General features: G+C 36.6%; 1 protein-coding gene across 12 annotated transcripts in view; it reads right to left on the bottom strand.

The window, feature by feature from the left end:
- The window catches only part of CHD9 (chromodomain helicase DNA binding protein 9), a 217,998-nt gene that overhangs the window by 124,839 nt on the left and 65,595 nt on the right, over positions 1-27,564 (bottom strand). For all 12 annotated transcript variants that reach the window (XM_061138502.1, XM_061138501.1, XM_061138499.1 and 9 more), the window contains exon 2: positions 2,642-4,261. In XM_061138502.1, coding sequence (XP_060994485.1) covers positions 2,642-4,096 — 1,455 coding nt within the window. In that variant the 5' untranslated portion in view covers positions 4,097-4,261. The remainder of the gene's footprint in view (positions 1-2,641; positions 4,262-27,564) is intronic.

The following is a 27,564-nucleotide window of genomic DNA, read 5'->3' as shown; positions in this document are numbered from 1 at the left end:
AAACCAAAAATTATGCTACTTTCTTAGTTTTTAATCTGTTAACTTCTACACACATACTTAACAATGCTAATTTAGTCTGAAATGAAATTATTGCATTTAAGCAAGAGACTTAAAAAAAACTAAGAAAAAATTTCTTTTCATAGAACTTGGGGAAAACTGCAATAATACAACATTTTGGCTACGTAGTAACCATTATCGTTCAGAAAATGCCAAAAAATTCTGATAAAAGACTTATATATGCTCTGCCAAAATTTATCATAAATTATACATACTGAATAGTTTAATTTCACATATTGGGATATCTGACATAAGTCTATACATATAAAATCTATATCCAATCTCTATTAACCATATTATAATCTCCTACCTTCTCTACCAATCCATCTCTTCTCTCCACCCCCATAATCAGAAACTCACAACTCTAAGTCTTAACACAAAGAAATAATAGGAAACTTGAGAACAGACTTTCAGTAAGTCATGTAAGTATTCAAAAACATTTGCCCTTTATCAGATTTTAAACATGTAACAAAAATAAGAAGTCAGCAAAATGAAACAAACTCTGAAACAAGAAGATGAGTAGATTTAAATAAAGCCTTATGAATGTATCAGTGTAAATAAGATGATTTATTAAAGGCTGATGGATTGGTGTGAAAAGAATTTCTCTCAGATAGCATTAAGGTTGAGTATTAGTGTTAGATTTAGTACTAATATTTAAATATTAGTATTGGGGACTATTTTAGATATTTATAATTATTCTCCATTCATTCCAAATCTATAGAAGAAAGTCTTAACTTCTTTTTAAAGTCAGGAGTACATGTTTAGGAAAACATGAATTAAAAAAAAGTCCTTAGAAAAATAAAATTAAGGAAATAAGTTAATAAATTTCAGATTTAATAACTTCAATTATATGTTGGACAAGTTAATTAGTCAAACTAGTCAGAAGTATACGTAAAAAGTGAATACATGATCCTGGGTTTGGTCAGTGGTTTTTCCCCAAGGTCCAAGATGCTTGACCCTCTTCCAGTAGAGGGAGCAAAATCATAATATTATATTCAGGCCACAAAAAGGGGAGGAAGAGAATTTACAAGTTGCTTTTAAATATCTTAAATCTATCTAGACAATTCAAAAGCTGTACTAAAAACATCATGACCCACAAAGCAAAAGATAAAGATTTTATCCTCTTCAGACACTTCAAAGCTTTGAAATTAAAAAAAGTGGTCTGTAAATACTTAATTTCAAGAACCATGCTATATTTCATTGTCTACCAAATCTCACAAGTAAACAAGGTATTAAAGCAATTTTATAAATCTTTAACAACAAACTTTCAGAAAGTTGATAAAGTACTACATTAAATACACCAAAAGAATTTTAAAGTAATACATTCATATGACAAAAACTATAAAAACCAAAGGCAAGAAAAGCAATTGTGCTACCCTAAAACAACTTATTTTCTTTCAGTATTTTTCATAAGTATATTTTCTAACTGCTATGAAAAAAGTATAATTATAAAAAAATTTGTTAAGTGCTTATTATATGCTAAGCATGTATTATATGCCAGGCACAGTTTTAAGCACTTTATTTAATTTTTTAGTTTTAAGCACATGTTATAACTCGCTTCATTCTTATGAAAGTCCTATTATTTTTCCGTATTTAAAGATGAAGCAAATGAGATGCACCGAAATTATTAACACTTAATAAGTAACATGAGCCAAGATTCTAACCCAGGTAGTGTGGTACCAGAGCCTGTACTCTTAACCACTTTACTGGGATCTTAATTTTGAATTATGCTTTTCCACCATTATTAACATATTATCAGTTTTCAAAGTCTTTTTAACGCCTATAACAGTTCATCCAATATAGATACGATAATAAATTGTGCTGTTTCCAATTTTCCCTTCTAGATACAGCAAGAGAATTATCTTTGGGTATATTACTTTAGCCATATTTGGGTTATTGTACTAAAGTTTTTATACTCAAATATGCCATGTGCCACCAAATTGCTTTCCAAAATACCTGTATCAATTACAAAGCTATGTGAATTCCAATTTCACCATAAGTTTGCCAATATTAAGCATCAAATTAAAAAAAATTTTTCTAGTAGATAAAAATGAAACCACACTGCAACTGAATTATTACTAAAGTTGCATATCATTCTGAATGTCAAGTTTACTGACTTCTTTTGTGAATTTCAGCTTTTACATTTTATTTAATCATCAACTAATGAGATCTCATCAAATTATCAAATTATTTTTATAGGAGTATTAACTCTATGTCCATTATATTGGCAATAAAACATTCCCAATTTATTGTTTTCCTTTTAATTATGGTTATTAAGTTTTTGTTTTTGATAATAAATCTTTCTGTCAAAGGCAATCATAACTGAAAGTTACAAAAGATGTCTTAATATCTTATAAAAGATATATATTTTTTAAAAATCTAAATAATAGAAGTTTATTGTTTTGAGCAAATCAGTGAAGGACTTTCAAATATAAGACTATGGAAACAATATAAATCTACATCAAAATATGCACATTCACCTGACAGAATTATTGAGTTTGAGAAGTTCTGAGTACGACTCATATGAAATAAACTCAGTGAGTAAACCCCCATGCTACCCCAAACCAAAATAAGAGTTACATACCTGTCGCTGTAAACACAGGCGATTTCTATCATGTAAATGCTGATGATTAGAAAGTGATGAATGCCAACTCCGAGCCTGATTGTGCAACTGAGTTTGAACCATATCAGAAGGCCGTGTTACAAGATGTGAAGTAAATTGCCGATCAAGGTCATGATCTAAAACATGACTTGAATTATCCTGCCCAAACGTTGACTCATCAAACTGGGGAAGGAGACCCTCCTGCAGGAGGTCTTCTGGGTCAAGTCCTGTGAATGGCTCAGTTTGAGACTCCACTTGATGAAGTAAGTTCTCTTCCAAAGACGGAAAGCCATTGGTTTCCACATGATCACTGAAGTGGCCCATCTGAGCTCCTGAGTCCACAGGATCCGGGAAGCTCATGTGCACAGGAGACAACTTTGAATTGTAATTACCCTGAGGATGTGACGAATGCAACATTTGGAAGGTACTTGAATTCAACGATGTATTGGGATTTAGCATATGCTGAGTCGATTCTTGCTTGATTCCCCTATGAGGTGAAAAGGAATTACTCCCAGTAAAATCAGACAAAGTCTGATTTGTATGATTAGGTGCAAGAACTGCAGAGGGTTGAAGAAGACTATTTGGTGACACATGATTACTGGAAAAGGAATAATGTGAAGAAAACTGCTGTGAATTACTGACAGAACAAGAAGTCATATTTGGAGAAGGTCCGTTAAAATTACCTTCTTGGTGACTGCTACACTTGAGGAAGTGTACTGAAGGGTTTGATGTTTGGGAAAATTGCTGCATCGAAAGGGACTGTTGTGAAGTAGATGCATTATTCATTTGTGGTGGATGGTTAACACTGACTCTGTGTGGACCAGAAACATTAACATCCATGAAAGTTTTAGACTGACTAAGAGAATTTTGCCCTGGGTTAAGATTATTTCTGTTTTGTTGTGAGCGTAGCGAAGTGCACTGTGTTTGTTGTTCATTGGCCTGAAATAAGGCAAAGTCATGGTGTGCCACAAAGCTTTTAGTTTGATGCATAGAGTGAGAATGTCCTGGTTGGTGAAAAGGAGACCCATTTTGATTTGAAATGCTAGTAGCTGTCTGATGGCCCCACATAGGACTGCCATCTGCTACATCTGGAAACAAACCATTCGGTTGGTTCTGGGGGTGGATTGGAGAACAATTAAACTGAGAGTGTGGTGATAACACATGTTCAGCTGGGCTACCAAAAGACTGATTAACTTGGTGAAATTTCATTGAATCAAATTGATTTAACTGTTCATAATCAGTCATCTTCTGATGTGTTGGAGTACCTTGAACATGATTCAGTGAGTCTATGTGCAAAGGTTCAAATTCTGCACCCAAGTTCAATTCATCAACTAGTGAAACAGGTCCTGGTTGTACAAATGCATCATCTGGCAAACCTTCTAAGGTCTCACCAAACAGATTGGCATCATCAAAAAAGTCCATCATGGGATCTGTCATCTTGAAAACTTCAATAATAATCTGGGCTGTTCACTCCAAATGGAGTACATTCAGTTTCTCTGTAGTAGATATTATTGGATCATTTCCAAAGGTCATCAACTAATCCGTAACAGGTCAATGTTCATTATTGCTCTGGATAATGACATGTCATGAAGTGTCAGAATCCTAGGAAATAAGAACAAAAGCAAAGTTTAATAATGAATATTCATTAAAGTTTTACAAAGTTTATATATGATTTAAAAAACATACAATCTCAGTGTATAGTATGTTTTGGTAGAGTAATTCATTGCAAATAGCTCAGTGATATTCCCTACAAGGAAAAAGTTGCTGCTACAGGGGACATGACTATGTATATATATGCATTTAAAAGTAATAACATATATTACTTCAGTTTGAAGTTCACATATTATGACAGAATGTAAAGTAAACTTGAGAATGGAATGTCAGACTCTTCCATACCATGAAATGGCCAGCACTCCCCAACAGCCCTAGTATGTACAAAATATTTATGTATTACACTTGAAAGTTATGTTGCACTAAGGTAACTGACAACAGATCCTCTCAGATTAGCAAGTATGTTGTGATCTTTTGCTCTACACCTCTTGAGCAGATAAAGCTACTACTTTATAGGGTACACATGAAATTACAGCAAGAAGAGCAATTGTATGAAGTCATGATAAGCCGGCCCTAAATGAGATAAAAGTTAGCCATCTGGTCAGCTGACAGACAACACAGACATGTGGTATGTTGGAGATGCTGTATCATATTGCTACCATGGTTCTCTTGTTCAGCTACCATGGAAGATCAGCCTCCTGAGAGCCAAGTGATACAGACATCCATGTAGCAAAACCAAGCACCTTTTTGTTAACAGCTATATTCATCACTCTACCCCTAAGTCTCCCACCATTAAATCATTTGGAATATACCTATTGCTTATTATATTTACTAAACTGTGCAAAATAAAATGTACTGATAATCAAGCTGAGGCAAAAACAAACAGTAGCTTAAGCTAAGCAATAAATTAGTCTTAAGATAATCGCCAAGAGAAAAAAAATGGCAACATTTATACACACAGACACATCACATAAACATACACAGAATTTATGTGTGGAAAGGATCTAATAGGTTACTTGCCAATTTCGTTGCAGGCTTGTATTATTTATTCCAAACCTTTTCAACAACAGTAATTTAGAGTTCTGCCCTCGCTGTCTTGTATACAGAGCCCAAATGAAGATTCTTGCTCCTCTACATATTAATTTATTCAAAAACTAGCAAATGTCTAAAAAACTCTTGCAGAGCTTCTATTTTGGGAGGTCCATATTAGAAAATATAAATTTCCTAAAGAGAATGTCTGCTCATAATTTATTTATTTATTTATTTTTTCTGCTCACAATTTAAATGAAAAAATACTTCTGAAAATTTTCTGAGAAGGAAAAACTATGTAAATTTACATTAATTTTACCTGGAAATGGACTTATCAATCACAATGGTATACAAGTACTTTAACAAAAAACATAATTTTAGAAAAAGTAAAATACAGAAAGAGAGAAATTTTTTCCAGATTTTATAACTGTGAGACTAAATGGACAGAGTGCTATGTGCTCTAATCTGAACATAGCATTAGCCAAAAAGAAGAAAAAGAAAGAATAAAGTAGGTTAAATCAATTCTCTGGACCATATCTTATGTTCTGCTATAGACACTAGACAAGGGAACACCTACGTATACCTAACCTATTAATCAGAGAAAGCAATGTCCTATATTTTTTTAATGGATGTATGATCATTTACCAAGAGGGAAAAAGAAGAAATACAACAGAAGTTATGAAATCCAGTATATTGTCAAATATAAGGTACATCATTAGTTGTACCATGTAACATGAAGAAATAAACTATGACATTATATCACTTTGAATCTTTATTTTATAATCTATAACTTTTAAAAAAACATTTTTAGAAGTAGACTTATTCTGAAGGATTTGACAATTTCTTCTTCCAAGAAGTACTCTTTTTGGTCCAGAAACACCTGATTGTTGCTCTGTAAAAAAATGTAAATTGCTGTCATTTCTTCAACAACAATTATCTGTTTCACTAATGAATATATGAATAATGAATTTTAATAATGAATATTCATTGGAAGGACTGATGCTGAAGCTAAAACTCCAATACTTTGGCCACCTCATGAGAAGAACTGACTTATTTTAAAAGACCCTGATGCTGGGAAAGATTGAAGGCAGGAGGAGAAGGGGACGACAGAGGATGCGAGGGTTGGATGGCATCACCGACTCAATGGACATGAGTTTGAGTAAGCTCCAGGAGTTGGTGATGGACAGGGCAGCCTGGCGTGCTGTGCTTCATGGGGTCACAAAGAGTCAGACACGACTGAGCAACTGAACTGAATATTAAATTTATGCTTCGCTACTCTGTCTCTGGGCCTCTGTGTATAATCAGTAACTTTTTGTTTAAAAGCTGAATAACTCTATCCTTTGAGACCTTTAAAATAATTAAACATGTCCAGTACTCTTGCCTAGAAAATCCCATGGACGTAGGAGCCTGGTAGGCTGCAGTCCATGGGGTCGCAAAGAGTTGGACATTATTGAGCGACTTCACTTTCACTTTTCACTTTCATGCACTGGAGAAGGAAATGGCAACCCACTCCAGTGTTCTTGCCTGGAGAATCCCAGGGACGGGGGAGCCTGGTGGGCTGCCGTCTATGGGGTCGCACAGAGTTGGACACAACTGAAGCGACTTAGCAGCAGCAGCGGCAGCAGTACCAACATACACAGCCCAACTGAAGTGATGGCAACGTAAATAGCTATGACTAAGTTTCTGTACACACAGCCAACTGACAACTCCTCCCTGACAGCTACCAGGCAGACAGTGACTGAGACACATCCTAATTTCAGAGATATTAAAAGGAGAAAAAATATGCATCTTAGAATCGATTAAAATAATTTCTTGAATATACAGAATCTATTACTTCAAGAATTCAGAACTACAAAATCTACTGCCCAGTTGAATGTTGAAAGTAAATTACCTGAAGCATATGACATTAGTTCATATATTCCCAATTATTGTGATAACAGTAAACATTCCCAAATTTATACTATGTACTATAGGCCTGAACATCTGTTTTATTCTTAAGAAATAGTTAAAGGTTTTTTAGAACACTGTTCTGGAAATACACTTAAGATGTAATATTCCAATTAGCAAAGAAATGGTACAGTCTTTGAAGTTTGTACATTATGATAGATTATACTATAGCAAACTATTTTCTACATTTATATAACCCAAAGCTTATTGAAAATATGAGGAGTAAAAGTTTTAAATAAGAAAACAGTTTTGCTGCTTACTCTTCTAACAAACACTTATTGAAAAACAACTTCCAGGCACTAGGATGATGAATAACTGACCTCTGAAAGGAGATCTAGACAGGTAAATATCAATACATTACCAATATAATACAATACTTGTGCTTTTATTAAAGTACATTCAGAGGAGGAACATCTAATGAGGAAAATGGACACCTTATATCTAAGAAGATATACATTTCGTATGCGACAAGACACACGTAAGAAGTCAATGTTAGTTATAAAAATAGAAACTAAAGATAAACTATAAAAAAGTGCCCATAAAATCTTAAAAAAAAGTCACCTTTTCTGATTTAAACACTTCATTCTACAACTGATACAATGCTCAATTAAGTTCCTGTTTAAGATCTATCACCTTATTTCATTCTAATAAATGTACTATCTTACAAATTCATAAAAAGGTCAGTCTAATTTTAACTTTCCATTTAACTAAGCAAATATTATGGACTGTCCATTACATCCAAAGCAACTCTGTAGAAACTACAAAGGCCACTACCCTCAGGAAGTTCAGAATCTAAATGGGGGAGATAAGGAGTAATGGCACAAGAAGAGCACATCATATACGGAATAAAATATGGTAAACATGGCCTATGAGAAGCAAGCACAAGTTTATCTATAAGGCGATTTATTAAGAGAAGAGAGCGCACATTTGGCAAGTTATTTAAGAAAAGCTCCTTAGAACAATTAGCATTTGAAGGGATCTTATAAAGCGATTGAAAGGACAGGCCAGGCAAAGAATTCAGAATAAAGAAATGGCAGGAAGGAAGGAAGTACATATTTAGGAGTAGTATGACCATTTTAGAGTATACAAAAGGAGAAAACTGAAAAATAGAGGTAGAAATACCAGTTGGAGCAACAATGTAGGGGACCTTATCATTAAGTACATTAAGACATTTGGGGCACAGAATTCTAAAGTGAGTGAAGTCGCTCAGTCATGTCCGACTCTTTGCGACCCTGTGGACTGTGTCCATGGGATTTTCCAGGCAAGAGTGATGGAGTTGCCATTTCCTTCTCCAGGGGATATTTCTGACTCAGGGACTGAACCCGGGTCTCCTGCATTGTAGGCAGACGCTTTACCATCTGAGCCACCAGGGAAGTCTCAGAATCAAAAGTAAATTACTTATCTATCTTTACCTATCCCATGCCAAACATGATGATCATATAAAATGGATTAAAAAATCATTTGGACAGAATCCCTGCCTTCAAAAATTCTAGAGGGGAAGAAAACACATAAACAAATAATATGATATACATCTTAGCAGAGACACAAATCACTATGTTATACAAAGCACTGTATTACAGTAGCATATATTAGACAGTAATTAATTACGTCCAGAAAAAATCAGGAAAGGCATAAAGAGGTAACATTTGAGCTGGGCCGTAAGAGTAAAAATAAAGCCTCTAAATATGTGTTCTATAGCAGAATTTATACATATATATATATAAAAACTTACTTCAGTGGTAAATTTACTTTCCACAGTATCTAATAGTTGCTTTTTTTCTAAAACATTTCTATAGTCTCTAAATAAGTCTCTCAATATTTTTCTACTAAATGAATGTCTTCCCAGTAAGTTCTACATATTAATAGTTTTTCCAACTTAGTATAATCATTGATCCCTACCAAATTATTCAGTCCTCTATTATAGTCATGTCCACAGCATTTGTATACAGTATTAAATTTGTGCTGCATTAATTTTTACTTTGGGTTTCTCTGGTGGCTCAGCAGTAGAGAACCCACCTGCAGTGTTTGAGAAAATCCCCTGGAGAAGGAAATGGCAACCCATTCCAGTATTCTTGGCTGGGAAATCCCATGGATAGAGGGGCCTGGCAGGCTCTGTCTATGGGGTTGTAAAAGAGTTGAACACAGCTTAATGACTAAACAACACAATTTTTACTTTGCTTATGAGCTACTTACAGATATTTCATACTTGTACCTGCAGAAAATTCAGTTTAGGATTCACCTATAGAAGGCCTCTGCCTACTCAACCCTGGTTTAGTAACCTGTGCACACAATAAATAATTTTTCATTATAATAATATATTACTGTTTCTCTCCAATAGACTCTACCTTTGGGAAAAAGGAACACCTTTATAACCTTTGTATCCTTATTAGTATGTTGCCCAGCATGGTAGGCAGGGGATATATTTTAACTAAATCAGTGAATGACTACAAAGAAATCAGAAAGAACATGATACTTCAAACAAAGAAACACAAGACCTGAGTCCTGGCTCTACCACCACCTAGCTGTGTGACCTTGAGAAGATCACATACTTTCTGCTTTCATCTGTAAAAAACCAAAGAACAAAAATAACTATACAAACTATTAACTACCGTCCTATCTGCTTCAAAGGTGTAAGATAAAATACTGTCTCTACCAGCAAGCAGTAATCCCTATTCATGTAGAGAACAGGTCTTTTACGATTCCCTCACTCTCTTGCATGGTACCTAAAATTGGCAAGAGCACAGAGGAAACACTAAAGAAGTGCCCAGAGGTGAGGCAGGACAGGACATTTTGGGAACTACTTGATAGCATAATGTGGCCAGAACATGCTACTAGCCAAATACAGAGATGGTGAGAAGCAAGCAGAGGTCAGATATCCAGGCCTTTTATTAGCCCTGTTAAGAAATCTGGACTTTATCCTGGAGGCAATAGGGAACTATTTCACTGATTAAAATTTCGTCTCTGGCTTAACACTTGATGAACATTTTTACAGTAGCTACTACTATTTGAAGTTATTGTCAGATAGCAAATAGCACCTCTACTAATGACAGTGACCAATATTTCAAAGAATAAGATGATAATGATATCAGTCATTTTAAAGATTTTTCCTGGGAATTCCTATTTGCTAGATGGGATGCTGCCCAATTCATGAATCATTTAATAAAGCCAATTAGATATTTTAAAATTAAAAAAGAGAATATTCTTATTTGGCAAAATAAAAAGCTGGCAAACTGGAGTTTGCCGTTTCTTTGTTAAAAGAAAGAAAGGTCTGTTGATGTCTAGAAACACTTGTTAAGGCATTCAGACTGTTTGAATACCTGTTCAAAACTTCATCAAGTCAAATTTCCTCCTGCTTTCCTAAGCATTTACTTTGAGACTGTTACAAAATAAATCTAATTGTGACAAACCTTCAAATTCTTGAAGATTTATGTCTCCCTTTAAAACTTCTGTTTTCAAAGCTATCTGCAAAATATTCCAGCTTATTGAAATGTGAACATTTTTATCTCAAATGGATAAAAGGTTTAGTGTTAAAGGGATAAACCTTCAACTATTGGCCACATATTGCTAATTTCCTTAGGGTTTCTAAATAGTGCTATTAAGGATACGACAGATAGTACAAAATCTGACAAGGTTTACTAGCCTAATACTAGTAAATTTATGTGATAATATACTAGTTACTAGGTGAAACCACACTGAAGTAGTACTAATTAATTTTCCAGTAGTGTATCACAGAAGGCCTATCATCAGCTTGTCTGGGTGAGTCAGCTTAAAGTATAGAAACTTTGCTTAACAAGGTGATTTTAAGTTGCAAGGCAGCCTTAATTACAATAGTTAACAGAACCAAGATACAAAACAATCTCAAGATAATGGAGCAATGGATCAAGTCTAATAATTTTTAATCCCGGAATTCTGTTTTCAGTGCAGATAACCAACTCTACAAGAATATTCAGGTTGCAAATTCTACAGAGGCCAGGCGGCTGACAGTGAGAGAAGCTGGCCAGAAGAGAACATGGCTAGCTAAAAAGAACAAAGGGAAAGCCACCAGTCAGTTTCAGTTAATTGTTGTTTCTAAGCTGTAAAGAGGAGCTGGAAATTCATCCAGACTTCTTTGGGAAATCCCCTAATTTTTAAATGCTGATAACTAATTCACACTCTTTATATAAAATGCTCTTAGATAACTCAATACTATAAATATATAAATTCTCTGTATACTATTATACGTATATGCGTGTGTGTGTATTTATGAGCTCTCTTTATACCAATGTCTGATATTACTGTGGTCTCAATAAAAATTTCAATAGTTTTTTGAGAGGCAGACAAGGTGTTTCTAAATAGACAAAAAGCAAAACCAGGAAAAGATCTGAAAAAGAAGGACAACCAGGAAGAACTAATCCTACTAAATAGTAAAGCACTGTAAAATTTCATTTTTTAAACACGAGAAGCCATACAGATACAAAACAGATTGATTTAGTATCTCAAATTGAAGGGAAATGAACTATAAAATAAACAAGACAATTGGATGGCCACCTGAAAAAAAGTTAGATCCATAGCTAGTTCTCAAACCAAGATAAATTACAAATGGATCAAAGATAAAAATTTCAGAAATGAAATGCCATGAAAATACTAAAAGAAAACATGGACAGAGCACCTTATTTTCTGTTTATGGAACAAAATATAGATGTCATTAAAGAATCACCAATTACGTTACATAAATTTTTCATAGTTTTATGAAAAGATTCATAAATTAGGGAATTTCCTGGTTGTCCAGTGGCTTTCACTGCCAAGGGTGCAAGTTCAACCCCTGCTTGGGGAACCAACATCCTGCAAGATGCGTAGCAAAAAAAAAAAATCACAGATCAGATTATAAAAGAAAATTAGCAAACTGATCTGCAACTCATTTACTAATGAAGTGCTGATCTTTCTCCAAGGCTGAGCTGAGCTCACAAGCCGATCAGGGATGGAACCTGGGCCCACTGCAGTGGGAGCAGGGTCTTAACCACAGAAACACCAGGGAATTCCCTGAGGTGCTTATCTTTCAATATATCAAGATTTCCTATAAAATACTAAAAGCCTATTAGAAAAGTGGACAAAGGATACCAACAGTCAATTCATATTCTTATTTGAAACAAGAGAATGTCAATTAGAACTACACTTATACACCATCTTTCACCTATCAGATTCACAATTCCAAAGTTTAATAACATATTAGTGAAGTTAAAAAAAAAAATTCTCATACTAATGCTGTGAAAGCTAAAATGGTAAAACCTCTAAGGAGAGAAATTTGCTAATATCCATAAATATTTCAAGTGCAGGACTTCCCTTCCTCAGTGGCGCCGAGGATGCGAATTCACCTGCCACTGCAGGGGACGCAGGTTCAATCTCTGTTCCGGGAAGATCCCACATGCTGCGGGGCAACTAACCCCATGTGCTGCAACTACTGAGCTCGCACTCTGGAGCCCATGAGCTGCAACTAATGAAGCCCGTGTGCCAAGAGCCTGTGCTCTGCAACAAGAGAAACCACAGTGAGGAGCCCATGCACCACAATGAAGAGTAGCCCATGCACCACGACTAGAGAAAGCCTACACAAAGCAACCAAGACACAGCACAGCCAAAATAATTTTTTAAAAAAAAAGTATTAAAATATTTCAAGTGCACATACCCTTTGACTGAACAAATTCTCTTCTAACAAATTATTCTATAAACATGTTCATGTACGAGTGAAATGGCAGATGCAGGTATTTATTACTTTGCTCCAGCAAAAGACTGAATATAGCCTAGACGTCCAACAACAGGATGCTGGTTAAACAAAATGTAGTATCCACTTATGCTAGGAACACCAAACCTGGGTATAACATTCAAGCTTGACTAAAGAAGAACACAGACAAAACGGCATATACTCAGAGGACAGCAAGGAGACTGGTGAAATTACTTGAAACCATGCTTCTCAGAATCCCTCTTCTCAGTACTCACCTCATTCTAGACATCCTCCCTAGGTAAACGCATTCTCTATTATCTATATGCTGGCAACTTCAAACTTTATGTCCAGTACCATTTTTTCAGCTGCCCCCTGGACTTGCCCACAAGTATAAACTAAACAGACCCAAAACCAATCATTCTTCTAAAATCTTTCTCCTACATGCTTTATTTGGTTACAGGCACTGTAAAATCAACAGTTCTGCCCCAAATCTTCTCCCTCTGTAAATCTATCCTGCACATTGTGACCAGAGTAAGTTTTGTAAAACAGAGATTTTGTTAGTTGCCAATTAAAACTTAACTGATCTAAGAATTTCATAGTAAATACCTCAAATCTTATGATGATATGAAATTACAAAAAATTAGGAAATGCATTTTCCCTAATATCAAGAATAGACTAGGATGCCCACTTTCACCACTTCTTTTCAACATAGTACTAGAAAATTCAGTCAGACAAAATAGAAGAAAAAAAAGAAAAGGAATTAAAGATGCAGTATAGATTGGTCTATATGCCTATAAACTTTGTTGAAACTCACTAATAAGTAACTTTGAAGTACTACATTATGACCAAGAGTTCTCAAATGCCAGTGATCAGAAGGAACTTTAAGACTTGTCCAGTCCATTACAATATGCTACTGGACTCCTTTTCAATCTCTCTATTGAGGTCTCAGTTAGTCTGTTAAAAATTGGAATATGTAACTTTAGTAATAAGGAACTCATTATCTTTGCGTTTGGATAGCTCTATTTCAAATTCTTTTCTTATACTGAGCCAAAATACTTTCCCCTATAGTTTCCCGGTATCTTATCATTCTAGATCAGCCGTTTGGGGTCCTACAGATGGCATGAGTAATAGCATGGAAAATGAACAATAGGATATGTTAGATAACAAGTAGATTGGTGTGATTAGATTGTGGAGGACGTGGAGAGATGGTGGGGTGGTAACTGGAGATGAGAAAAACTTTGAAGGGCACATATTTAGCATTAAGGAACAATAAGTTTTATACCACATATGTAAAAATTCAAATAGATCAAAGATGCTAATTTAAAAGCTAAAACTACAACGCTCGGAGAAGAAAATATGGAGGCAAATCTTCATGACTTTGGTTTTGGCAGTGATTTCTTAAATATAACACTAACGGCATAGGTGACAATTAAAAAAAGAAAAAAACAGGTAAACTGAATTTCTAACAATTGAAAATTTGCGCATCAAAGGACACTATGAAGAGTGAAGACAACTCACAAAATGGGAGAAAACATTTGCAAATCATATCTAATAAAGTTTGAATATTCAGAATCTACAAAGAATTCCTACAACTAAATATCAATACTATAAAGACAACCCAACTTAAAGGAATGGCCAATAAACACATGAAAAGATATTAAACATCAGTCATTAAGGACATGCAAATCAAAATCACAAGGAGGTATCATTTCATACCTACTAGAGCTGCTATAAAATAAAAGAAGGGAACAGGTGTTGAAGAGAATTGAGAAACTGAGACCCTCCTACATTGCTCGTAGGAATGTAAAACGGTACAGCCACTGAGGCAAAGAGGATGGCGGTTCCTCAGTTAAACACAGAATAACCATATAACCCAGAAATTCTATGCCTAGGTATGCATACATTCACAAGAATTAAGAACAAGGACTCAGATATTTATACAGCAGTGTTAATAGCAGCATTCTTCACAATAGCCAGAAGTTGGAAAAAAACCCAAATGCCATCAACTGATAAACGAAATTTGGTAAAATGGAGTACTATTCAACCACAAAAAAGGGATGAAATTCTGATACCTGCTACAACAGGGGTGAAACTATAAACACTGTGCCAAGTATAAAAGGCAGACACAGAAGGAAAAACAGAGTATGATTCCTTATATGAACGATCTAGAATAGGCAAATTCAAAGAAACAGAGATATCAGAGGTTGCCAGGGGCTGGTAAGAGAGGAACAGTAGGGAACTATTTCTTAGTGAGTAGAGTCTCTCTCTGCGGTGATGAAAAATGAAAAACTTCTGAAATGGTGCTGATGGCTGCACAACACTGCGGATGGAAATGCCAGCGAGCTGTATACACAATGTCTAAAAGGGCCTATTTTATGTTTTATATAGCGTATATATAAATCCCCCGTCACACACACACACACAAAAGCCAAGCGCGCTCCTTCCTCAGGGCCTTTGCACTTGCTGACTACATTCGCCCCTCATTTTATGTAAATGCTTTCCTCAAAATAACTTTCTTGGTAAGGTCATTCCTGACCAATCGTGTCTGACTCTTTGCAACCCTGTGGACTGTAGCTTACCAGGCTCCTCTGACCACGGGATTCTCCAGGCAAGAATACTGGAGTATTGCCTTCTCCAGGGGCTCTTCCCAACCCAGGGATAGAACCCAGGTCTCCCGCATTGGAGGCAGATGCTTTAACCTCTGAGCCACCAGGGAAGCCATCTAAAACGTCACTCTCCTCCAACACTTCATATCTCTGCCCCTCCCTTTATTCACCTAGTATTAGCTATATGTTTTTCATATTTATCCTGTTTAAAGCTTATGTTCTCCAAAAAACATACGTTCTAAGAGGTCAGAAATCTATCTTTATTTTACAATAAGCAATCAAAAAATACTTATCCATGGAACATGCACATAAAACTTTCTCTCTGGATGAGGGGAAAAGGAATGCAATGTAAGGCAGAAACTGTGTTTGTCCTTTTTAAAAATCTTACATGAAACTTCCTAAAAAATGGCATTAGTGGTTATCTGGACAATGAGCTTATGGCCTATTTAAAACTATTTTTAATTTTTTTCTTCCAGTTTTATTGAGATGTACTTAACATACAGCATTGTGTAAGCTGAAGGCATACAGCAAAATGCTCTGACATACATGATGAATGGTTATTAAGATAAGAGATCACTCATCATCTCACAGATACAAAATTGAATAGAAAAAAAATCTGTGATGAGAACTCTTAGCATTTACTTTAACTTTCATATATGACAACAAACAGAAGTGTTAATTACCTTATCATGTACCTTTTGATGGCCTTCATCCAATTCCCCTCCCTCCAGGCAGCCCCTACTCCTGCCTCTGGTAATCACAAATCTGATCTCTTGTTTCTGAGTATGTTTTTTAAGTATAATTCACCTTCACTATGTTACTTCCTGTTACACAACATAATCTTTTTCTATATATTTCAAAAAGATCACCATGTTAAGTCTAGCTATGACATCACCAAAGATATCACTTGGTTAACTATATTCCCCAAACTGTACACTTCACACCAGTGACGTTCAGTTTGCAGCTGAACGTGTGTACCTTCCCACCTCCCTCGCTTCTTTCTTTCCTCCTCTGCGCCATCTTTCCTTTGGCAACCACCTGTTTGTTCTCTGTATCTCTAACTCCAGTTCCTGCTTTGTTATGACTTTTGTTAGATTCCACATGCAAGTAAAAGCATATAGTATTTGTCTCATTTCAGGTAGCATAATATCATCCAGGCCTATACATGTTGTTACAAATGGCAAGACTGCATTCTTTTTTCTATATAGACCACATCTTTTCAATCTATTCATCTGTTTGATGGGCATGTGGGTTGTTTCCATATCTTAGCTATTATAAATAATCCTGCAATTTACACAGGGGTGCACGTATCTTTTCAAAAAATTAAATGTTTTTATCTGCAAAACACAAAATATTTTAAGGTTTTAATTGTTGTAAAACACATAAAATTTGCCATCTTAACCATTTTTAAGTGTACAGGTCAGTAGTTTCCAACATATTGATTTTTATGCAACTAGTCTTCAGAATTTTTTCACCTGGCAAATTTGAAATCTTTTCTGTTTATTTAAACAACTCACTATTCCTCTTCCTCCAATCCCAGTCCCCTGGCAACATCATTTTACTGTCTGTTTCTAATGAATTTGACTACATTAGATATCTCATACAAGTAGAATCATATAGTATTTGTGTATATGTGTGTAACAGGCTTATTTCACTTAGCATAATGTATTCAAGGTTCATCCATGTTGTAGCACATGTCAGAATGTCTTTCTTTTTTAAGGCTGAACAATATTCCATTTTATGTATATTATGTTATGTATACATTTTATATATATTACAGTTCATGCTACAGTCCATGGAGTAGCAAACAGTTGGACACGACAGAGGGACTGAACTGAACTGATGGTTCATAAAAAATTTTTCCAGTGTTTTTCAAAGTCTTTGTGAATATGAAGCATGATATGCTATAGAAGCTACCCTGTGTAGTACACTTAGCTATTTTATGGGAAGTAGAGTAAAAGATGTCAGGATACCAAACCCCAAACTATGACCCAATTATCAGACCTAACCTGCTCAGGGATAACCAAAATATTATACTGTGAATTTGACGAACATCAACTATGTCTCTGCTTAATTTACCTGGTAGTGCCTTATAAGCCTAAACAGAAATTTTCAAAATAAACTAAAAGGATTCAAAAGAAAAATCTCCTTACCCAACACTATAAACTAAAACCTACTAGTATTATTTGATTTCTCCTATATAGTGCAGAGACCAAAATTCTAATTCCTGGAACTACTCAAATGTGTCACAGCATATTTAACCATCTGGCCCCCCCAATTTCCTTGTCAATAACAGGCTTCGACTGAATGCTTATGAAGGTGTCATTAATCAACACTGTACACTTGGTTAATTTTCTACTCACACACTCACACAAACACCTAACCAAACTAGAGATACCACGGAAAAAAAGCTTAAAATCTTTACGGAATAAATGCAAGGAAGATAAAAAGTAGTGGGCTCTATACTCTAAAATATTTAGGTTGGCCAAGTTTCTTCCATACTACCTTGTGGAAAGAACAAACTTTTAGGCCAACCCAATAAACACTTGTGAAAGGTAACTTACTTAAAAAACATTTTTTAAAAATATAATTTTATTTATGTATTTATTTGTTGGCCGTGCTGGGTCTTTGCTCCTGCTTGGGCTCTTCTCTAGTTGTGGTAAGCAGGGCCGCTCTCCAGTTGCAGCACGCGGGCTTCTCACTGTGGCGGCTTCTCTTGTTGAGGAGCACGGGCTCCAGCGACCTGGCACACGGGCTCCAGCAACCTGGCACACGGGCTCCAGTGACCTGGCACACGGCTCCAGCAGCTGCAGCTCCCAGGCTTCTGAGCACAACGTCAGTAGTTGTGGCACATGCGCTAGATGGCTCTACGGCACATGGGATCTCCCCTGGTTAGGGGTCGAACCCACATTGCAGGTGGATTCTTTACGACTGAACCACCCCTATCGGAAAGCCCCCAAAACACCTTTTAACTTTTAAAAAACTGACTTTTTTCCTGTGAAGACATCACCCATAATGTTCTATACTTAAATTCTAAAAAAGAAATTATGCTACAGAATATTGTTCTAACCTTCCACTATTTGCAGGAATATCACTGTCCTCACTGAAAAAGATTTTCAGGCTAATCTGACCCTATTACATAACAATATCAATACTAACAAAAACTAGAACAGAAAGATAAACTAACTTGTTAATAGTTATACAGAAGGATATCCTTCAAAATTTTTCCCAGTAGACAAGATAATTTAGGTTGTTTTATTAACGTATAAGATACTAAATCATCACAGAAGCCCACATAAGAAGTTGTACAAGTCATGTATTCCAATCTCTGTTAGTTTATACAACTCTATTAAAGATCATCCTTACCTCTGTTCTCTGTATACTTGGTATGTTTCAGATTAACTGCATTAGGCATCCATCCAGCTAATTAGTTATAAAATAAATTAGATTACTACTCAATAACAAAAATCTCTGGCAAATACTGATCAGCCATAGCACAGCTGAAGAAGATCAGTCATGAGTTTGAATTCTAACGGCCATTTCTAAACTTTATAACCTCCAGTGGTTCTTTGAAATTCTTTTTCCTCACTTGACCTTCCACACTGCAGGGTTGTTGCAGAGTTCAGAAGGAAATCTAAAATATGCTAAGTGCTCAATAAATACATATTTTCTTCTCACTGATGTGTAGAACTATGAACATATATCAAGATTCTATGCTGCCTTGAGGAAAAATTAGTAAGAGTCTGTTACATCTGATTGTACCTAGTTTCCAACTCATTAAAAAAAGTATTTATACTAACCATTAGTATCATTATGTGCCTAAACTCATCTCCCAATATATTTACTTGCTCAATACATTCCTTTGGACTCACCTGGTAGCTCAGCCAGTAAAGCATCTGCTTACAATGTGGGAGACCCAGGTTCGATCCCTGGGTCGGGAAGATCCTCTGGGAAGGAAACGGCAACCCACTCCAGGGCTCTCGCCTGGAAAATCCCATGGATGGAGCAGTGTGGTAGGCTACAGTTCATGGGGTCACAGAGAGTCAGACACAACTGAGCAACTTCACCCTACATTCCTTTGCTGAAGATATCACTGCCTCTCCACCCGTTTTTGCTTCTATTTCCCCACAGGTAATCCATGCCTGGGGCTTCCCAGGGGCTCAGTGGTAAAGAATCCACATGCAATAACAGGAGATGTGGGTTCAATCCCTGGGTTGGGAAGATCCGCGGGAGAAGGAAATGGCAACCCACTTCAGTATTCTTGCCTGGGAAATCCCATGGACAGAGGAGCCTGGCGGGCTACAGTCCATGGCATCGCAAAAGAGTCGCACCTGACTTAGCGACAAAACAACAACAGTCCATGACTTAACCACATTGAAATGCTGCTGGAATTCATCAAATTTTCTCACATCTCCGTTAATATACACAGGAAGTTCTCTTCACCTATATCACTTCCTACCACCCCGTTCCTTCAGCTATTGATAATGCTCTGATATTAAACTCAAGTTCTACAATCTCAAGGAAGCTAGTACATGGTATACACACACACACACACACACACACACACACACACACACACACAGCCCTCTAGAAAGGTTAAGCATTCATTCTAGGGTTGGTTGTTTGTTTTGAGTTTGGGGGGCTATGCCATGTGGCATGTGGGATCTTAGTTCCCCAACCAGGGATTGAACCCGCATCCCCAGAGTCTTAACTACTGGACTGCCAGGAAGTCCCAAGCATTCATTTTTTGGATTCCACACTTTACACACTGCATTATCATTCTTGGTCTACTTGTCTGTCTTCCCTACTAAGTAAGAATGGTTCTTACTCATCTTTATCCCGAACATCTAGTGTAATTCCTGCCACATAGTAAATCCTCAAATGTTTTCAAGAATTCAATGTCGTAACGTTGAACAAAACAAAATCTCTCAATTCTTAACAACTGCACCAAAAATTGAGATTCAAAAGCTTTCTTTTAAGCAATATATCATTTTTATGACTTGAGGTATGCCTCCACTGGACTGCACTTAAAAATGGTTAAAATAGTAAATTTTAGGTATATGTATTTACCCTACACACACACACACACACACACACACACACACACAGTCGTGTACATGAGAATGCCTCCAGTGATCCAACTGAAGCTTAATGCCCAGTTATCCCACAAAGCATTCTGCTTTCACTGATAAGTTATTCTACAAGGGACCCTATAACACAGCAAGTAAAAGTAAGGGCTTTGAAGAGAGATTGGTCAGCTTTATCACCTGCTGTGTGTGTATTCAGTTGCTCAGTTGTGTCAGACACTGCGACAACACGGACTGTAGCCCACCAGGCTCCTCTGTCCATGGGGTTTCCCAGTACAGAATACTGGAGTAGGGCCACGTAATCTTCAATCACTTAATCATTTTCAAGCTCAGTTTCTCCATCTGCAAATGGGGAGTGTAATATAATCATACTGATCTCCTAGAACTGTAATAAATAACCCCCAAAAAGCACTCTGTAAATGCTGTTTTCAAACTGTGCTCTCTAGATTTCAGGGTAACACTTAGCCAAAGGAAGGAAAGGCTTTAGACTACCCCTTCCCCCATTTCTTCCCCTATAAGATTTCGCCCTGCATATTCTTTTATTTTACAGATTAAGCTTTCAAGTAGGATCTTTTAAAAACAAAGCATTCCTTGGCTTAAAAGAACTCAAACTACTAATCTAAACAGCACTCAAGGAATGCTTATATTAACATTTCTGGTCTGTAGATCACCACTTACTAAATTCAATTACTTACTCTGTAGGTATTCATACTTAATTTAGTGTTGGTTTACATCTCACAGAAAGAAAATCTTTAAACTACAATCTCATCTCTACTCTTCGTAAAAGCTAACTGGGAAAATTAATTTTAGGCTGATATTGAAGAAAGATGAAAAGTTTCCTATTTGCTACTGGGTCAGGCTGAGTTGTTTAAGTGATCCTGAATATTGGTCTTACTCATAACCAAATTAAATGTGTGTGTATACTATTAACATTAAAAACAGGAAACTGACTTAAATGCAGAATTTTCCAAAATTTGAAATACACTAAAAACTGAGACTCAGGCTGACTACCACCATTTAACTTGCAAAGTTGTTGCATAGTTTAGAAACACATTCAAAGCTCCTGAAATACAGTAAGTGCTTAACAAATGTAGCTTGTTCTGACTGTAAAGAATTGGCCTGCAATGTGGAAGACCTGGGTTTGATCCCTGGATTGGGAAGATCCCCTGGAGAAGGGAACAGCAACCCACTCCAGTATTCTGGCCTGGAGAATTCCATGGACAGAGGAGCCTGGTGGGCTACAGCCCATGGGATAGCAAAGAGTTGGACATGACTGAGCAACTTTGACTTCCCTCTCATACCTCTTCTCTCTTTTCTGACTTCCCAAGAACCTATAGTCATCCAAACCTTCCGAAGACTGTTAGGCTTCTCTGCTGCTGCTCAGTCACTTCAGTCGTGTCCGACTCTGTGCGACCCCATAGACAGCAGCCCACCAGGCTCCCCCATCCCTGGGATTCTCCAGGCAAGAACACTGGAGTGGGATGCCATTTCCTTCTCCAATGCATGAAAGTGAAAGTGAAGTTGCTCAGTCATGTCTGAGACTCTTAGCGACCCCATGGGCTGCAGCCCACCAGGCTCCTCCGTCCATGGGATTTTCCAGGCAAGAGCCTTGGAGTGGGGTGCCACTGCCTTCTCCAGATAGGCTTCCCTACACCTCCTCAAACTCTTTCACTAATTATCTCCAATGCTGTCCTCTCATCATTTTCAATACCACTGGGTCCTTTGACACTCACTCAACCCACCATACTTTATTAACATCCCCACTGTAAATTTACCTCCTTGCCTCAGTCCATTTCAACTAACAATTTCAATATTTATAATATTTCTAACAATTATTACATGCCTGGCACCTAACATTTGCCTTCAATGTGGTCCCTGCTTTTGTTTAATGTTTAAATTCACTTTCCCAGGCTCTGAGGCTATCTCTTTGCAGTTCTTTTATGTTTTTCTCCCAACTCTGCAATCCTAACTTCCCCATTTTCACCCCAATCAATTTTGCCTCTTAGTTTTCTGAGGTTTTTCAGTTGAAATTCACCAATCACCTTTGCCAAAGTATGTATCTGTCTTTGAATCTATTCCTTTTTTTTTTATTATCCTCTTTTGAAAAGAGGAAGTATGACTCCTTCCCAAAGATTAATCTTTCACCTCTTAATAGTCACCATTCTATCCAGCCTTTCAAAGGGACTTACATGTTCCACCTCTGGAGGATCTTTAATCACCCTCTGCAATTACCTGCTTCCCTTCTAACTTTAGGCAAGAGCAAATCTCTCCTACTTTAACAAAAATGTAAATGTACAAATAAAATCATCTTGTTTTCTATCCTTCTACTCAAAAACAAATATTGAAAATAAATTCTACACTAACTCCATTTTCCAAATACCTATATGCTTGTTAACCTCTTGTACTTTAGTTTCTGCCCCCATAAAATTACTGCAACTCTTTCAAATTAACTGAGAAAATGCAGAAACATACTGCATTCAAGTCAGCTAATTCGATGAAAAAAATTTTTAATTTACTCAAACTGTAGTAAAGTACAAAATTTTAAGACAAAACATTTTATGCAAAATATATGAAACCTAAACATTATCCTCACCACCTTTTCCTTCTTCTCATAAAAACAAAAAACAAAAAAAACCTAGTAAGATGTATTATCTTTCAGGTGAATAATCACTGATTTCCAATATTCTTTTTTTGGGGGGGTGTGCCCACGACTTACAGGATCTTAGGCCCCCAACCAGGGATTGAACCAGGGCCTTCAACAGTGAAAGTAAGAAATCCTATCCACTAGACTACCAAGAAATTCCCTTTATTTTTCAATAGAGGGCTGCTGCTTAGTCAGGAACTTAACCTGACATAACCAATGGCCAAGAAAGATAAATATCCCCCTCCTCAAATTTCAACAATAACAATGTCCAAAATTACTGGTTAAAAAAAAGTTTTAAAGCACAAACCACCCCTCTCCGAAAACAAAAACAAAAACAAAACAACACCCTTAAACTTATTTAGCTAACTTCACTTAACTATGCCAAATTATAACAAAAATATCAACATCTGTAGCTATTTGATAAACAATAGCTACTAATAACCTAAGGTATAATTTTTACTCATAAGCACCAGAAGCCTCATTAAAGATGATACATTTACTATCAGGCTACTTACAGGCTAATAATTTTAAAGATTGCTGATTTCCTGAGCATATCAAGACTACAAGACTTGTATTCTGCACCATCACCCAAGTAATACATAAACCCATCTAATAGTACACTCAAGTTTTTTGTTTTTTTTTCCCTTAAACCTCTGTATCAATGTAATCTATAGTAAGTCAAAGGCACTCAGTCGTGTCCGACTCTTTGCGACCCCATGGACTATACAGTCCATGGAATTCTCCAGGCCAGAATACTGGAGCGGGTAGCCTTTCCCGTCTCCAGGGGATCTTCCCAAACACAGGGATCGAACCCAGGTCTCCAGCATTGCAGGTGATTCTTTACCTCCCGAGCCACAAGGGAAGCCCAATCTACATTAAGATATTCACAAACATTCAAAAACTGAAGAACACTATTATAAAGGTCATTTCAGTTACCAATTTTTCTAACATAAATAGGAAGTCTACTCCTTTCTCTCAAAACACAAGCTATGAACACGTCATAGTGTGGTGTCACACACAGTTAAAGCTATCCTGACTGAGGCATCTACCACTCAGATAAAACCAGTCCCCACCTACTGAAGACACCTGTCTATGGACAGTATTCAAAACTTTCTCACCACACCTTTCTTCTCCCTCATCTTCTTCTCAGTACATCTCACCACCACCTAATTCCTCAAGCCAGGAACCTGGAGGTCATTTTTGACACCTTTCATTTACATTCAGTTCACCATGAAGTTAACAATTTCTCTATCATTTCTATCTCCTTGTCTCTATCAAATCAAATTTTATATATACATATACACATGTCACCTTTTCCATTCCCTCATCTCTATAGCTGCTACCCTAGGTTCCAGTCAGCATTGTTTTACCTCAATGATGATAGTAGCATAACGTCTTTGCTTTCACTCTTGCCTTTAGCTCCAATTGAAATGAAGGTGATATTTTAAAAATTAAAGTATATTACTCGTCTGCTTCAAAATCTTCAATGACTGAAATGTCCTTAGTAAAACCCGAAAGTCTTTAACGTGTCCTGCATGGCCCTGCATGATCTGCTTTCTCCCCCTCTCTCATTTCATCCTGTGTGGTCTCCCTCCATTATGCTCTTGCCACCCTGAACTTCTTTCATTTCTTCACTGTATTGTTTTCTTGCCTTCATATGTATTTTCCTCCATTCTAGGAATCTCTTTTCCTGCCTGGCTTCTTAGTCTAGTCGTCACGACTTAAACAGCACCACCTGAGAGGCCTTCTGACCACACACACTAAAACCGTCTCCATTTTCCCTCTTACACCACTCTGTTCTCTTCCCTTAATGTATTCATCCCAAGTTGAAATCTGACATTTGTTTGTTGTTTGTTCATTATGCGTTTCCACTGTTAGACTGTATATTCTAGAAAGGCATAGATCACATTATAGTACATATAAGAAATTACTAAATAAAAGGACCATTTAATAAATCTGCTTAATGGATGTGTATGACCTGGAGTCCAGGAAACAAATTACAGCTCAACGTGGCCTTCCCCTCCTATGCGTTTCTCACCATCACTTTTTCAAATTTCCAACTGCTTCTAAAAGAAAGGAACAAAAAGTATTCCTGCAAACTCAAAGGCAATACAATAGAAGGAATGCCAGGAAACTACACAATGTCAAAAAAGTGAGACAAATAATAATGCTAAAATTTCATGGGAAGGAGAAATCCTTAAGGGCTACGATGATAAAAGATGATTTTACTCACAAGGTGGAATTTGACTTGAGTATTCACAGACTGGTAAAACTCAGAGAGGTGGAATGTATGGGAGTGAAGCCCAAATAAGGAGTAAAGAGACACAAAGTGTTAGAAGACAGTTAGAAAACTGGAATGTGGCAACTTATATTTGCAAAGTAGATAAGTGTAAAAAAGCTAAATCTGTATTTTGCTAAAACATGTTAATCATGTTAAGACCACAATATCTACAAAACATTTGAAAGGTTACAATAAAATCACTCTATCTCAGTCTCCATGAATCCCTTCTAATTCCAGTCTTTGGCTTTTAGAGTTTTTCAAACATTTATGACAACACACTCTCACAATTAGTTTTCATAATTCATTTTCACTCTGACCAATCACCTCAAGTTTCCATATTCTCATCGCTATGTTTTTTATTCATTATACTAACACCTGATGAGATTTCCCCAGTAGATTACTTGAATCATATTCCTTTTTAGACTTTGATCTGAGGCTTTTTTTCCCCCTTTGTTGTCAAAGTATAATAGTTGACTTTTTCTTGTATTACATTTCTATCACTGATCCAACTCTTCAGAAAATCTAAAATATTCATATGTACTGACATTTTCATTTTACTATTGGTAGAAGCTTCAATAGGTTTTACTTCTAAATCTGTGATGCTACTTCAGTTCCCTGTCCTAAATTTACACAAGCCTCTCCTTCAATTCTATCTTATTTCCATAGTTAAACTACCAAGGTGCAGTTAGTTCAGTGTCTTATGGAAGGCATGCAGTCATATTAGATACAGGGTTTGGAGTTAGAAGTATCTAAAAATACTTCCAAGTTGAAAGGCTATGATTTCATTAATCTTTTCTTGTCATAGGCTTTTTCCATTGACAACACTGCATTCTTACCTTTATCCATACTTGCTCACTTGAGGTTATTCTAAAAATGTTTCCCAGAAGGGCCAATTTACCTGAAATATCAATATACCACTATTTCTTTCAAAATCTCTGCCTTTTTGAAAACTTAAATCCAAGGATAATTTGCATTTCAGAGAAAAATCTCAGGATATTTAGAATCACAGATTTGTTAAATGGGAGAAAATGAAGGTTCATAGCATTTAATTAACTTGACTACAACTATACAGCTAGTAAACTGACAAAGTTCTGATTCTCTCCAATCTTGTCTCCAAGACAAGAAGGCTTTACTGGTTACACCAGCACAATATTTTCTTCCTAATATTATTTCCAATATCGTTAGGACACCATTTTCTCCTAGTTAATCAATCACAACGGTTTTTGTTTTAAAACTCTACAATACCCACTATCCTAAAACTGTTCAAGGATGACAGAGATACCAGAGGCAAGCCTGGGAGGCAACTACTTTGCTTTTCCTCAGATCACTTTACGTCTATATTACAAGACGTAGATTTTATAGGAAACTCCCCAAGGACTGAGACCTGCCAAGACTTTGGAGTATACCATAACTATTTAATGTGAAGGCAACAGAAGGGCGTCTCAGGTAGCTCAGTGGTGAAGAATCCATCTTAGACAGCAAGATCAAACCAGGCTGAAGGAAATCAACACTGAATATTCACTGGGAGGACTGATGTTGAAGCTGAAGTCCAACACTCTGGTCCCCTGATGTGAAGAGCCAACTCACTGGAAAACACCCCGACGCTCGCAAAGATTGAGGTCAGGAGAAGAGGGAAACAGAGGATGAGATGGTTGGATGGCATCCCCGTCTCAATGGACATAAATTTAAGCAAACTCTGGGAGACAGTGAATGACAAGGAAGCTTGGTGTACTGCAGTCCATGGGGTCACAAAGAATAAGACACAATTGAGCAATGGAACAACAGCAGCAAAGAATCTGCCTGCTAATGCAGGAGATGGAGGTTTGAGCCCTGGGTCAGGAAGATCCCCTGTAGAAGAAAATGGCAAAAAAAAAAAAAAAAAAAAAGAAAATGGCAACCCACTCCAGTCTTCTTGCCTGGGAAATCCCACGGATAGAGGGACCTGGTGAGCTACAGTCCATGGGGGTCACAAAAAAGTAGGACACAACTTAGTGACTAAACAATAACAAGGCAATATAAACAGAAAAGTCTTGAAAGCTACATGGTAGCAATAGTTATTTTTCAT

The sequence above is a fragment of the Dama dama genome, chromosome 4 (genome assembly GCF_033118175.1).
Source record: "Dama dama isolate Ldn47 chromosome 4, ASM3311817v1, whole genome shotgun sequence".
Taxonomy (NCBI): Eukaryota; Metazoa; Chordata; class Mammalia; order Artiodactyla; family Cervidae; genus Dama; species Dama dama.
The sequence above is the reverse complement of the archived record's forward strand: the minus strand, read 5'-3'. Positions and strand labels throughout refer to the sequence as shown.